We start from the raw sequence: 14114 nt of genomic DNA, 5'->3' as shown, positions 1-14114 counted from the left end.
GAAGTACTGATACATACTACAACCTAGATGAACTTTGAAAAGTTTATGGTAAGTGGAAGAATCCAGTAACAAAAGATCACAAATTATATGATTTTATTAACATTAAATGTCCAGAATAACAAATCTATACAGACAGAATAAATCAGTGGTTTTCTTAGGGCTGGGATGAATGAGTAGCTTGGCGACGTCAGCTAAAGGGTAAGGCGGTTTCTTTTTGAGGTCATCAAATGTTCTAAAATTAATTGTAGTTAACAGTTTCATAACTTTGTGATATACTAAAAGCCAACAGGTTGTACACTTTAAATGAGTTAATTATATGGTATGTGAATTACATTTCAATAAAGTTGCTACTGAAAATAAAATATTTTTTAAAAAGAAGAAATTTCTTCTGCCAGATGAAAGAAATTTCTCTAGAGATTATTTCCCTAAGTCATCTCTGTCAAGTTCAAAGTTCCACAGATCTCTAGGGTAGAGGCAAAGTGCTGCCAGCCTCTTTGTTAAAGCATAACAAGGGTCCAGTTCCCAAGTTTTTTACCTGTCTGAAACCACCTCAGCTTGGACTTTATCATCCATATCACCATCAGAATTTTGCTCAAAGCCATTCAACAAGTCTCTAGGAACTTCCCAACTTCCCCACATTTTCCTTTCTTTTTCTGAGCCCTCCAAACTGTTCCAACCTCTGCCCGTTACCCACTTGCCAAGCCCTTTTCACATTTTCAGTTATCTTTACTGCAGCACCCCACTCCTGTTACCAATTTACTATATTAGTCTGTTCTTATGCTACTAATAAAGATATACCAGAGGCCAGGCATAGTGGCTCATGCCTGTAATCCCAGCATTTTGGGAGGCCAAGGAGGGCAGACCAACTGAGGTTAGAAATTCAAGACCAGCCAGGCCAACATGGTGAAACCCCATCTCTACTAAAAAAAATAATAATAATACAAATATTAGCCAAGCCTGGGTGACAGACTGAAACTCCACCTCAAAAAAAGAAGAAAAAAAAAACAGAGACTGGGTAATTTATAAAGGAAAGATGTTTAATTGGCTCACAGTTCCACATGACTGGGGAGGTCTCACAGTCATGGTGGAAGGTGAATGAGAGGACAAAATCACATCTTACATGGCAGCAGGAAAGGGAGCCTATGCAGGGGAATCCCATTTGTAACAACATCAGATCTTGTAAGACTTACTCACTACCACAATAACAGCATATGGGAAACAGCCCCATAATTCAGTTCTCTCCACCTCAAGGCCCTGCCCTTGACACATGGGAATTATTTCAATTCAAGGTGAGATTTGGGTGGGGACAGAACCAGACCACATCATACATCTTCTTTCAAGCAGAAATTGTGAATTTATGGTTGAATCAATGTATTTGTCCACCCATCAGATGAACTACTTGTGGTATTATGGAAAACATAGTCTCTTTTCTCCATGGGTAGAATGGCTGCATCCCCAACCCCAGAGGTTCTAGATCCTGAGCCAAACTTCATGGTCCACAGGAGTCAGCTGGAGTCTTAGAAGATCCAGACACTGCCTCATGTACTGATTTCTGCAAAAATGAACTAATTATTTCCTCAGTCACCTCAAGGAAAGCACCATCATTAGCTGGATCATATGTAATCCAACCACAAACTGAACTATCTCTTTGGATGGTAGAAACACCTCAATGCATAATGTAGGCTTTAGCTAGAACCTTAGACATGGTACCAGAAGAAGGCTACTAATTTGGTTCCTCTTCAAATCAATTTTATTTAAATATTTGTTCACCATTCCCTTGGCAATATGGAGATATTAAATTTCCATTCTCAAAAAATATACAAGACATATATATAATGTTTTATTTAAATAACAAAATTTATTAAATAATACATGAAAAACTATTTGCTATGTAAATAAAGTAAACCACATGTTCCTGGTAAACTGTACTACAGAGTGCCTTAATTTGGCAACACATATGAAGCCGTCATTCATAGCAGAGTTTTAATCAAGAAGTCCATTAACTGAAATAACTCGTTTATCACCTGCTGTATCAGTTAGGATTGCATTTGATTGAGTGGTTTAATTAGACTGTACTGGCTTTTTTTAAATTAGAAACTATGTACAGAGTGGTTTAAATTATTAAAGTCTGACCTCTGGGTTAGGTGGTGACATGGTTAGGCTTTGTGTCCCTACCCAAGTTTCATGGTGAATTGTAATCCCCAGGTGTTCAGGGAGAAGCCTGGTGGAAAATGATGGGATTATGGGAGCGGTTTCCCCCATGCTGTTCTCATGACAGTGAGTGAATTCTCATGAGATATGGATGGTTTTATAAGTATTTGGCAAGTTCCTCCTTCACTCACTCTTCTCTCTCTTGCCACCATGTAAAAAGGTCCTTGCTTTCCCTTTGCCTTCAGTCATAATTGTAAGTTTCCTGAGGCCTCCCCAGCCATGTGGAACTGTGAGTCAATTAAACCTCTTTCCTTTATAAATTACCCAGTCTCAGGTAGTATTTCTATAATGTGAGAATGGACTAATAGAGGTGGGAAGAGAAAGGATCACGTATTAATCTCCCATAGTATCTTCCCCACCATTCTCTTACTTCCAGCCCTCACTGGCAAAGCTGTAATTCTGGCAATTACTTTCTTTTTTCTTTTTTTATTTTGCTTTTTTAATCGTGATGCAGAATGTCTAGTTAAGGAAAAAGAATCATGCGAGAAAACCAAATAACTTTAAATTAATTTTCCAAGCACACACACAAAAAAGTTCCACAAGTCACAGGACAAAATAGATACTTGGTATCCATTCCATCATTTGCAGGATTCAATGAGTTCCTTGCTTTTGATGTCTTCAGGTCTTGGTACCATTCCCCTCTTGTTCGAACATTCTGTTTCCTCCCTCTTAACTCTAAATAGTTCACTGAAAACTTGTCAGTCTATTCTCAATTTGTATAAAGTTTGTTCTAAGAAGTCCTTCTGGGATCCCCAAATCTAGGTTAGGCATCCTGACTACCTGTTCTCTTTGTGTCTGTTCTTCTTATCATAGCCTTTGTCACACCTTGCTGTAGTTATCTGTTCACATGCCATCATCTGCCACACTCCAAGTGCTAGGTGGATAGTGATGGTGTTTGTAGTCCAGTGCCTACCTAGCACATAGGAGTTGCTGAATAAAACATATATGAGTAAGTATATGAATTTATAACAGTCTCCTATGGTCCTAGCACTTTTATTTATTTATTTATTTATTTATTTATTTAATTCTACTCTAAGTTCTGGGGTGCATGTGCAGAACGTGCAGATTTGTTACACAGGTATACACATGCCATGGTGGTTTGCTGCATCCATCCCCGCTGTGATCTACATTAGGTATTTCTCCTAATGTTAGCACTCCACAATCCCCCCACCCCCTGCTATTCCACCCCTATCCGCCTCACCCCCCAACAGGCCCTGGTGTGTAATGTTCCCCTCCCTGTTTCCATGTTCTCATTGTTCAAGACCCACTTATGAGTGAGAACATGAGGTGTTTGGTTTTCTGTTCTTGTGTCAGTTTGCTGAGAATGATGGTTTTCAGCTTCATCCATTTCCCTGCAAAGGACATGAACTCATCCTTTTTATGGCTGTATAGTATTCCATGGTGTATAGGTGCCACATTGTCTTTATCCAGTCTATATTCAGTTTATATTTGATGGGTATTTGGGTTGGTTCCAAGTCTTTGCTATTGTGAACAGTGCTGCAATAATTAGCCACAAGTTATATGAGGCAGCTCCTCTTCTCTGATTTAAGTTCTTGCTGGCTCCAGTGAACACTGTTTCCTTCCTTAATCTGTCTCACTTCCCAGCATTTCTTGTCTCTGGTTGTTGCATCATCTCTTGTCAGTGCCTATAATGGTTAATTTTATGTATAAGCTTGGCTGGGCCATGGGATTCCCAGGTATTTGGTCAAACTTTATTCCAGGTTTTCTATGAAGGTATTTCTGGATGAGATTAACATCTAAATCAATAAACTGAGTAAAGTGGACTATCCTCCATAGTGTGGGTGGCTCCCATCCAATCATCTGAACCCCTGCATAAAACAAAAGTCTGACCCTTCCCAAGGAACAGAGAATTCCCCTTCCTGACAACCTTCAAGCTGAAACATCAGCCTTTTGTGGCTCTACAGTAGCCATCCAACCTTTGGACTGGAACTGGGACATTGGCTCTGCAAACATTGGACTTCCATAATTGTGTGAACAATTCCTTATAATAAACCTCTTTTTAAAAATCTTCTCTTGGTTTCATTTATCTGGAGAACCCTGTCTACCATAGTTTCCTTATTCTTGTTACCATCTCTGTAAATAGTGTTTTCATTGAATTATTTTTTTAAGTGTTTTGGTCCTTCACCTGTGTCTGCCAGAATGCTACATGACGCATAAGGTTTTCTTTTGTCTTCACAATGTTCAAATGTAGGCAACCAGGTTCAACGCAGGAGTCCACAGCATTGCTCCTCTGTCTCCCTATTTTGCCATCCTTGGCAAGTGACTTCCATTATCATACTTCAGGATGATAGAGGAATAAAATGGAAAGGGACTAAGAGCTTTCTTCTACAAGCATTACTCAGAAATGTAATTTTATCCCAGCACTTTGGGTGGCTGAGGTGGAAGATCATCTGAACTGAGGAGTTCAAGACCAGCCTGGGCAACATAGCGAGTCCCTGTCTTTACTAAAAATAAAAATTAAAATCCAGCTAGGCATGGTGGCGTGTGCCTGCCACAGCCTTGGGTGGCTAATGCAGGAAGTCCCACAGCCTTGGGTGGCTATCGCATGAAGATCACTTGAGCCCAGAAGATCAAGGCTGCAGTGAGTTATGATAGCACCACTGCACTCAAGCCTGGGCAATAGAGTGAGATCCTGTCTCTAAAAATAGCAACAATAACAAAATGTAATCTGCCGTCTTCCCCGCCGATATACTTTAGCCCATACTTTACTGTCCAAAATCATGCTCATGGCCACTCCTACCTGCAAGGGAGCTAGAGATATTGAGCACTTCGTTTTCTAGTCTTAAGATAGAGAAAGGCAAGGAATGAAGGAGCTAGTTGAGGGGTCAGACGGCCCCCGTCAACAACTGCCACATTTGCTTTTCTTAACCTCATATCCATTTTCCTCATATGTTACCACTGTTCTCATAATTCTTTTAACACATTTTCTAAAAAGGGAGAAAAAACCTTTTCCATTGACCCAGTTGCAAAATTATTTTCCTTTCTGCCATCATCCCTGACTTCTGATTCTGCATCACAAAAGCCAAAAAACAAATTCTTCTGTCGCAGCAGCGCCCTCACAGGATGCAGAAAGAACATAGCGGACCAGAGAAACCAGAATATTCTTAGCAGGTAGAAGGAAATGAAAGTCTAGGAACACACAGACATTAATAGTTTGCATGCCATTGTATCTGTTTTCAGAATTTCAGCTGCTGACAACTGCCAGCTCCAGACGACTATCAAGTGGCTGGCCTTACAGCTGGTGACACCACCTGTAGTTACATTGCATAATTTGCACTTACACAGCACCACAATTCTAAACAGAAATTTTAAAAATACACAACATATGTACATTTATATAATTTTTTCTCTCAAAATTTCTAACATCATTATGGTCACAAATGGATGCCTCACCCCCCTAGGCATCACATCCGTGTTTCACATAGGCTTTGTTGAATAAAGAAAGCTCTCCCCCGTTCCTGGGAAGTGATACAAATTTATACATTACCAATCATTACATACTACTAACTACTTAGGGTGTGGTCTGCAGACATCTGAGCTCACTGGCACCAAATTTCCAATTGACTGCAATGGCAATTCAGTGACCCTATAATTAGCTCTCCAGGTAGTTGCTTTCTATCACTCAAGGAGTAAAAGACTATCCGAGAACAACAACAAGAGCAACAAAATCAGCATTCAGAGAGAAATGTAAGACAATCAGGGAAGAAAGATGGACCTTCACTGTTGAGTCATCTCTGACTTGTGATGTACTTCCCAGGCATCTCAGCCTTCCTTCAGTATTTCCCTCTTAGGAGCAGCCTCAATACTTAGAAACTAAGATGGATAGTTTAGCGACACTGACCTGAAATATTCTGAGGTTAGCACTGAAAAAAAGACTTCCTCTATTTTCAAAGATCATTGCATTACTTGTAATATAATGACCTAAAAGACATTTGGAAATTAGTTTAGAGGATCAGAAGCCCTTTAGAAAAGGTGATGCTCTATTTTATAAGTAAATATGTGTTGATCTTCCCATTATAAACCTTTACATCATTTGTCTTAGTGTTTCTTAGAATGGTTGTTCTACTGAATACCAGAACATATCAAAAAAGCATTCAACCTAAATATTTTTAAATCATTTTTGTCAGTATTTTACATTTTCAGTCATACTTCATAAGCCTGATCACAACATTTGAGTTCAAATAATAATTATGATTAATCAATTTAACATAATGCTTAACATTTATTAAATTTAGTAAACAATTGTTAATATTGTAAGGAAGACAATTTTGCTTTATAAACAGGAAAGAAGCCATGCTGACCAGGCACTGTGGCTCACACCTGTAATCCCAGCACTTTGGGAGGCCGAGGCAGGTGGATCACGAGGTCAGAAGATGGAGACCATCCTGGCCAACATGGTGAAACCCTGTCTCTCCTTAAAAAAAAAAGATAATAATAATTAAAAAATTAAAAAATTAGCTGGGTGCGGGGGGCTACTCAGGAGGCTGAGGTAGGAGAATCACTTGAACCTGGGAGGCGGAGGTTGCAGTGAGCCAAGATTGTGCCCCTGCACTCCAGCCTGGGGACAGAGTGAGACTCCGTCAATCAATCAATCAATAAGCCATGCTATTGGAATCCATATATGTTCCTTCAAATCTGTACCTCCATTTATTGTTTTTATGCCTACACACTTCAATTGCTACTAAAACCCAACTGCTTTCTGTATATACACCATGCCATTCCTCCTTAAATCAATTGCAGCTTCTCTTGATTAACCAAGGGTAGAATGATTCACTATGTCAATAAATATTCTGAATCACAGAACAATGTAGTGGACGTGGCAGACAGCTGCTGAACATATTTAAACCTCACATGGCAGTTTAAAAAGGCATGTATCCTAAAGTGCATGTCAGTCTCTGGACAAAATTACAATGATGTAGTTTTCCTCACTTGAAATTTACATTTTAATGAAAGCACATTCGTGTATTAATAGGCAGATCTTTTCAGGCCACTACCAAGACTCATTGCTTTGCAATCTTATGTTGTTTCAGAGATCCTAGTCCACTACTTTAAAGTGGTGCACAGAAATGTTAAGCCTCCATAGTGTATTTTAAATAATAGGGAAGTATTTTCTCTTTAATAGAACTAGTTTCAACATTGATAAATCATTTTTAATTTACAGAGGGAAAAGTAGTACCAGAGATCTTTCTCTCAATTTATATAGAGGTAAGACCATTCTTAGCCTCAAATTCAAACTACTGCCTTTCTAAATTCCAGTAGGATTGACTATAGTCTTAGTTCTACCATAAGATTGATTAGAACATTGAAAACAGGGAACTAACTGGTTTCTATTTCTTTGAAAAGGTAGCTGTAAAACCTTCAGCATACAGCTAGATGTCAAATATTCCCAACTATGGCCAAGTCATCGATTACAACACTGAGTGCCCCACACAAAGAACAGCATGGTATTATCCAAGATCAGTAAAAGCATACATGTTAATGTAGCTAGCACTTCTAGAGTACTTCCTTTGTGCCAGGTATTATTAGAAATGCCTTACATAAACTGACTCACTTAATCCACACAAATAACCCTATAGGGTAAGAACTATTATTGTCCCTATGTTATAGATAAGAAAACCAGGTAAAGAGAAGTTAAGTAACTTTGCTCAGGGTCAACAGCTAGAAACTAGCGGTATGTCCTCAGAATCTGTGATATTACTTAATATGCTGACCTAAAGGCATATGTTTAACTACCAAGAAACTTAAAAATTCCACTGGGGGGGGAAAAAACCTTTTTAGCAAGGTAATACATTAGATTAAGGAAAAGTAAAGAGCTGCTAAGGGACACACTATATTAATAAGTAAAGCATTGTGATCAGAGAATACTCCAATTCTATTTGCATTAGAGACAAGGGATGCAAATAATGTCTTTGATTAATATTCTCTTTAATTAATAGGAGTCCTGGGCTGTGATAAATGTTTCAAACATTGTATCTGAGAGTTCTGAAGTTGTATGAAAGACTGGGATTGATTGATAAATAACAGGCTCAGTTCTCACTCTGTGAAGCACTGGCCAGCACAGCTATTCAGCTATTCCAGGAGACCCCTCTCTGAGTTTGACCTAACTGATTTGAGCAATTGTCTTGCTGTGCAGATAATGTCACAGGAATAGGAAGCTTCTGGAAGAGCAGCATGGCCTTGCTGACTATGCATTAGCCATGAGATAAATGCCTGCAGATAAAATGACCAACTTGCCTGGTTTGGCCAGAGACTTTCTCAGGCTTAGCACTGAAAGTCCCACATTCCAGGAACCTCTCTTTCCTGAGAAAACTGAAACAGTTTGTCATCCAAGAGCCAGTGCTGTCTTGGCTGTGGGCAAAGCAGCTGGGGTTTGAGGCAAAGAACAGAGGCCTCAGAAAGACAGATTTATATCCCAATGCTGCCTCTGCCACTCACAATACAATCTGGGACAAGTCACTTAACCTCTCTGAGATCTCATTTTTGCTATCTGGAATATAAATATAATTGCCCCCATTACTTTTACTGAAAAATAAATGAGAAACCATGAAAAGTTTCTGAAAAAGTGTCTGACATAAAATAGCTGCCCAGCAAATAGTAGGTGTTTGTACTATATTCCAGGAATTATAAAATCAAACCGTAACTATATAAGCAACTCTGTCTAGACAGGGTTTTTAAAAATTTTTCTTGAAGTGGGAAGGGGGTGCATTTATGATAATGATTATTTCAGCTTTTAGAAAGTCAATTCATTTAATGGGCTTTATTTATCAAAAGGCCATGTTGACTCATGCCCAATGGTTGTAAGATCATGTTCTTTCGAAACTCCATTTATGAGTAAAATTCAAATAGTCTTTTAAAAAAGTTTATATTTAAGAATGCATTCACGTTTGAAAAAATTGAAAAAAATGGAAAAGTTTGAAAAAATGAAATGAGCATTTTCATTTCAATAAAATTTTAGGAAGACAAAGGTTTATGGAAAGAAAATTATCCAAAATGTCCAATTGCCTCAGTTAAACTATAAGGTTCTTAAACTAACCAAGGTTTTTATCTAACAAAGCTCTGGTTTATACTACATATGTTTTAAAACTTTACTTAGAAGAGAATCAGTACATAATCTTATTCTTTAATATGGCCAGCTAGGATAGCTTTCCAAGAATAGATCTCTTAAATTCTATAATTTTTATTTTTGTATTGATTTTTAAAATTGATTTTCAACCAATTATTATTTTTATGTTCTATGTTTTTCTCTAAACACCTATTAAAGTAAATACAATTTGCTATACTTGAATTTTTAATTACATAAAAAGAAGGTATTTTGATTAATGAATTTCAAAATTTAATCTCTGATTATCTACCTTCTACTATAGAAAGGCTTTAATACACACTCCCAAGTACAGAGGGAAAGAGATGCATTCCACACTGGAATCTGTTTTACCTATGTAGAAAATCTTTTGCTTGAGTACAACATTAAATAAGAATTTTCAAATCTTACTAAAAATTTTCATTCCTAAAATAATATTTCTACTGTATTTTAGAAATCATTTTATATTTAAGCTCATAAAGTGTTTAGTTTATGACATGTACAATTTAGGCTGAACAGTTAAAAGATTCTGAGAAGGAAACTTGAATTGCTCAGAGAAAGTGTAAAATCCCATGTGTTACTAAAATCAAGGGACTGTCTGTGATATGATAAAAATTTTCTGAATGCGGTGCAAGTTGGATACTTCATTTAAAAACTCCCCACCCACATTGTTCTCTGAAGCATATCTCAAAGCCCCAACCAATCCTCCCATTCCTTAGCAAAGAATACATGTTGGTTTCTTTTTTGTAACATGTGCTTTCTTTAAAGTCAAATGTATGACACTGAATCTTGAAACATTACAGGAAAGTTATTTAGATTCTTCTGGTTACTGCAACATAGCCAAAAAAAAATTAAAAATCCCCTCTCTCTACTGCTCATGTTCCCTCTTAAATATCAGCTCTTTAAATAGAGATGCTCTTAATATTTTATGAAATAACAAATTGCCTTTTCCTTTCATATTTCTTTATATTTCACATTGTGCCTTATTTTTTCTCGGCTCACAGGTTTCTGATGATTCTAGAATTTATGAGATGAGTCCAAGTAATACATTCAGTAACTAATCTAAGCATTTGCAGCCACTGAATGTATCATCTGGACTCATCTTTTGAGCATGTTTTTAATTCGGTAGAGAAGACTAAATAAAAATCTTTCTCTTTTTAACACATTACACTTGTAAAGAAGCATATTAGATCTGTTTAATAAATAAATATTTGCTAATTAAGTTTGCTGTCAATGTTATAAGCAAATTACTTCACAAATGGCTGGTCTGGAATTTCAGGAGCACTAAGAATTGCTGAAGTAACTTATTTATTCAAATGTTTTTAAACTGTACCGTATTACCACAGTGCAGTTCTATCCACAAAACTGAACTAAACAAGAAAAACAAATTCACCTGAATGCCTAAGAGAGCGCACCATGAGTCTGTAGTTCAGTTTTGATCCATAGGAGAAAAAAACAAAACTAATACAGATTGTTTCAACTATTCTCTATTCCCTAAATCTCAAGATTTCAAATTTTCACTAATATCAAATGCCACCCCACCACTACGAAACAGAATCTGTTTATTGAAGGAACCAGGGCAAGTGGATGGGTTTCTAAGAAATCATGTTTCAACAATTATTTTTATTTTCAAAGTTTAAATCTTTCCTGAATTACTATTTAGCTGGCAAAATGAACTAAAAGTCCATTAAAGATTATATACCTTTCTACTTCCTGGCCATGAAATCTGGCCTTAGAGTCTTAGAGGTAGATAATTATATTTTAGAGAATCTTGAAGCTGGTTTGTTGTAGTAAGAGAATTTACATATTTCCAGATGTTTAATTTTTGTTCACAACAAATTTAAAGTTTAAAAATGTAACTAACAGGAATGAGCATTGCTTTAACTGTTGAGTTAAAGTGTAAAGAAAAATGGGTATTGTGTCATTAAAATAGAATAGACTCAAATGCTTCATTTTAGCTCTTCAGAAAGGTTGTATCATCAGTGTGCTCTTGAGCCATTTTTGCTGTTTATTGCAGATTCATGATTTCTAATGGAATTAAATAAAGTACTTAAATTGCACAATAAAATATTCTCATGCCACTGAAACTCCTTAGCTATGAATTAGGTTTCTGTAATTTTTGTGAAATGTTTTACCTAATTTTTTATGTATGTAAGTGTAAGCTGAAAGTTTATTCGTTTTTCTGCATGATCAATGGCCTATTTGACTGGCATTTTCTCTTTAAAAAAAAAATTCCCCTAGGCTAGGTGCAGTGGCTCACACCTGTAATCCCAGGACTTTGGGAGATCAAGGTGGGTGGATCACTTAAGCCCAGTAGTTCAAGACCAGACTGGGCAACATATGGAGACCTTGTCTCTACAAATGATTTAAAAATTAGCCAGGTGTGGTGGTACACATCTGTAGTCTCAGCTACTCAGGAGGCTGAGGTGGGAGAATTATCTGAGACTGGGAGGTCAAGGCTGCAGTGACGTATGTTTTGCCACTGCGTTCCAGCCTGGGTGACAGAGTGAGACCCTGTCTCAAAAAAAAAAAAAAAATGTATCTGGTAAACTTGCAAATAGAAATAAATGGTCTTGCTGATTCTAGTTACTTTGCACACTTCATGAAAATTTAAAGTGATAATGAGCACAGCTTTTCGCACTCCCTACTCTATGACTTCTTCCTTATTATCCATCTCTAAATTCTTCTGACAATGGTACAGTTCACTGAAAAATAAAGCACTGAGTGAGCTAGCACTGAAATTGTAAGAACAGTGGCAATTACTATATAACACCAAGCAGAAGAGCAGTATCTATCCTTCCTCACTGCCGGAAACCATAGAAGGGCTTAACACAATCACTCATTACAATTAACTCTCTACATTTTAACCACATAATTCTCAACATTAGGAAGACGCTAACATGTTCACTTGCCTAGAGACAAAGAATAAGATAGCCTAGAATTCAAAACTGCAGTTGATAACAGACCATGGAGAAGAGAGACTAGAAAATAACAAGCCTGGGAGTCCATAGGTCCGATAAGCATGGGTGTGCATGAGGTGCAGAAGAAACATGTGGGGCATGTCACAGGCAAGAGATCAAGTCCTCTTCAGAGATGACTGCCTAGAGGGAAAATAAATCAGAGTTTAATGCCACCCAATTAAAAAAAAAAAAAAAAAAAAGAAGCAGATTTAAAGAGATCATGTGATTGGCAGAATAATGGCCCCTGCCAAAGATGTCCTGATAACCTGTCAATATGTTATACTACATAACAAAGGGAATTAGGGTTGCAGGTGGAATGAAGGTTGCTACTCAGCTGGCCTTTTTATAGAGAGATTTCCTGGATTGGCTGGGTGGGCCTGGTGTCATCACAAAGGTTCTTAGAAGTGGAACAGGGAAACAGAAGAAGGGAGCCCAAGAAAGAAAAGTGAAAAGGGACCAGGGCCAGAGAGAGTCTATGTTGCTGGCCTTGAAGATGAGGAAGGGGATCATGAGCCAAAGCATGTGGGCAGCCTCTAGAAGCTGGAAAAGTCAAGGAAATGGTTTATCTCCTAGAAACCCAAGAAAAATATGCAGCCTGTCAACACCCTGATTTTAGACCAGTGAGACCTGTATCAGCCTTCTGACCTACAGAAGTGCAAAATAATAATAAATTTGTGTTGTTTTAAGCTACTAAGCGTGTGGCAATTTGAGTTGGCAGCAGTAGAAAGCTAACATAGATAAGTGCTCAGAACTGAGAAAAAACAGAGAAGAAAAAACAGGACATTTGATAAACATGGAAAGAATGAAAAAATGAGCAAATAAAGAAATACAGGGAAGTCAGCAACCACATTTTGGGATGCATTAAAGATAACAAAGTCCTTATCAGCCACAAAACATAATGATGACAAATGAGCTAGAGACTCATCTCAGCAGCCATCTGCCCTGAACTATCCCATTCTATTGAATGTTGACAAACCATGTCTAGTGAAGTATGAGCAATCATAAGAAAAAATTGTAATATTTAAATATTAATTTTAAAATAAATAAAAATCAGGCTTATTTCCCAATGCCACAAGTTATGATGGCAGTTAATCAAGACTGAGAAAACGGTTATACCTTAAAGCTGCTGACCTTTCGTCAGGCAATTAATGCAATCTCACTCCACTCTCTTCCTCCCACCATAAAAAACATCAGTATCAGCCACCCCACTACACCATGCTCTTCATGTCTCCTAGGTCTTCAAGTCTACTACTGCCTCCCTTGTCTACTGGTTAGCTCCTAAGTATCATTTATTTCACAGGTTTCCTCAAAGAAACCTTCATTTGGCTACTGATTGAGCTCAGTCTCTGTATTAGTCCGTTCTCACACTGCTATAAAGAAATACCTGAGACCAGATAATTTATAAAGGAAAGAAATCTAATAGGCTACTGGTTCCACATGCTGTAGAGGACGCATAACTGACGAGACTTCAGGGATATTTTACTCATGGCAGAAGGCAAAGCCAGAGAAAGCATCTTCCCATGGCCAGAGCAGGAGGAACAGAGAGAGGGAGGGAGAGCTACACACTTTTAAACAATCAGCTCTCATGAGAACTCACCCACTCTCACAAAAACAGCACCTGGGGGATGGTGTTAAACCACTAGAAACCACCCCCATGATCCAATCACCTTCCACCAGGCTCACCCCCAACACTGGAGATTACAATTCAACATGAGATTTGGCTGGTGACACAGATCGAAACTATACCAATCCCCTATTGCACATTTCTATCGATGCTTGTATACTCTACTTTAGGACATTTGTTTCACAACTGGGATTTGCCAGTATACCCTAAAGTGGGACTG

At 37.7% G+C, this 14114-nt stretch overlaps 1 protein-coding gene across 3 annotated transcripts in view; it reads right to left on the bottom strand.

Annotated features, from left to right (window-relative positions):
• MRPL39 (mitochondrial ribosomal protein L39) overlaps positions 1-14114 on the bottom strand; it is a 196336-nt gene that overhangs the window by 113456 nt on the left and 68766 nt on the right. Inside the window, exon 10 of one of the 3 annotated variants that reach the window (XM_032277126.1) lies at positions 12358-12411. The exons of the other annotated variants lie outside the window; for them this stretch is intronic. Coding sequence (XP_032133017.1) covers positions 12373-12411 — 39 coding nt within the window. The 3' untranslated portion in view covers positions 12358-12372. Of the gene's footprint in view, positions 1-12357; positions 12412-14114 lie in introns of those variants that run through there. 3 annotated transcript variants of the gene reach the window in all.

The sequence above is a fragment of the Sapajus apella genome, unplaced genomic scaffold, assembly GCF_009761245.1.
Source record: "Sapajus apella isolate SASKATOON/1434 unplaced genomic scaffold, GSC_monkey_1.0 scaffold8, whole genome shotgun sequence".
NCBI lineage: Eukaryota > Metazoa > Chordata > Mammalia > Primates > Cebidae > Sapajus > Sapajus apella.
Note: the sequence above shows the minus strand (reverse complement) of the source record. Positions and strands in the feature narration are given on the sequence as shown.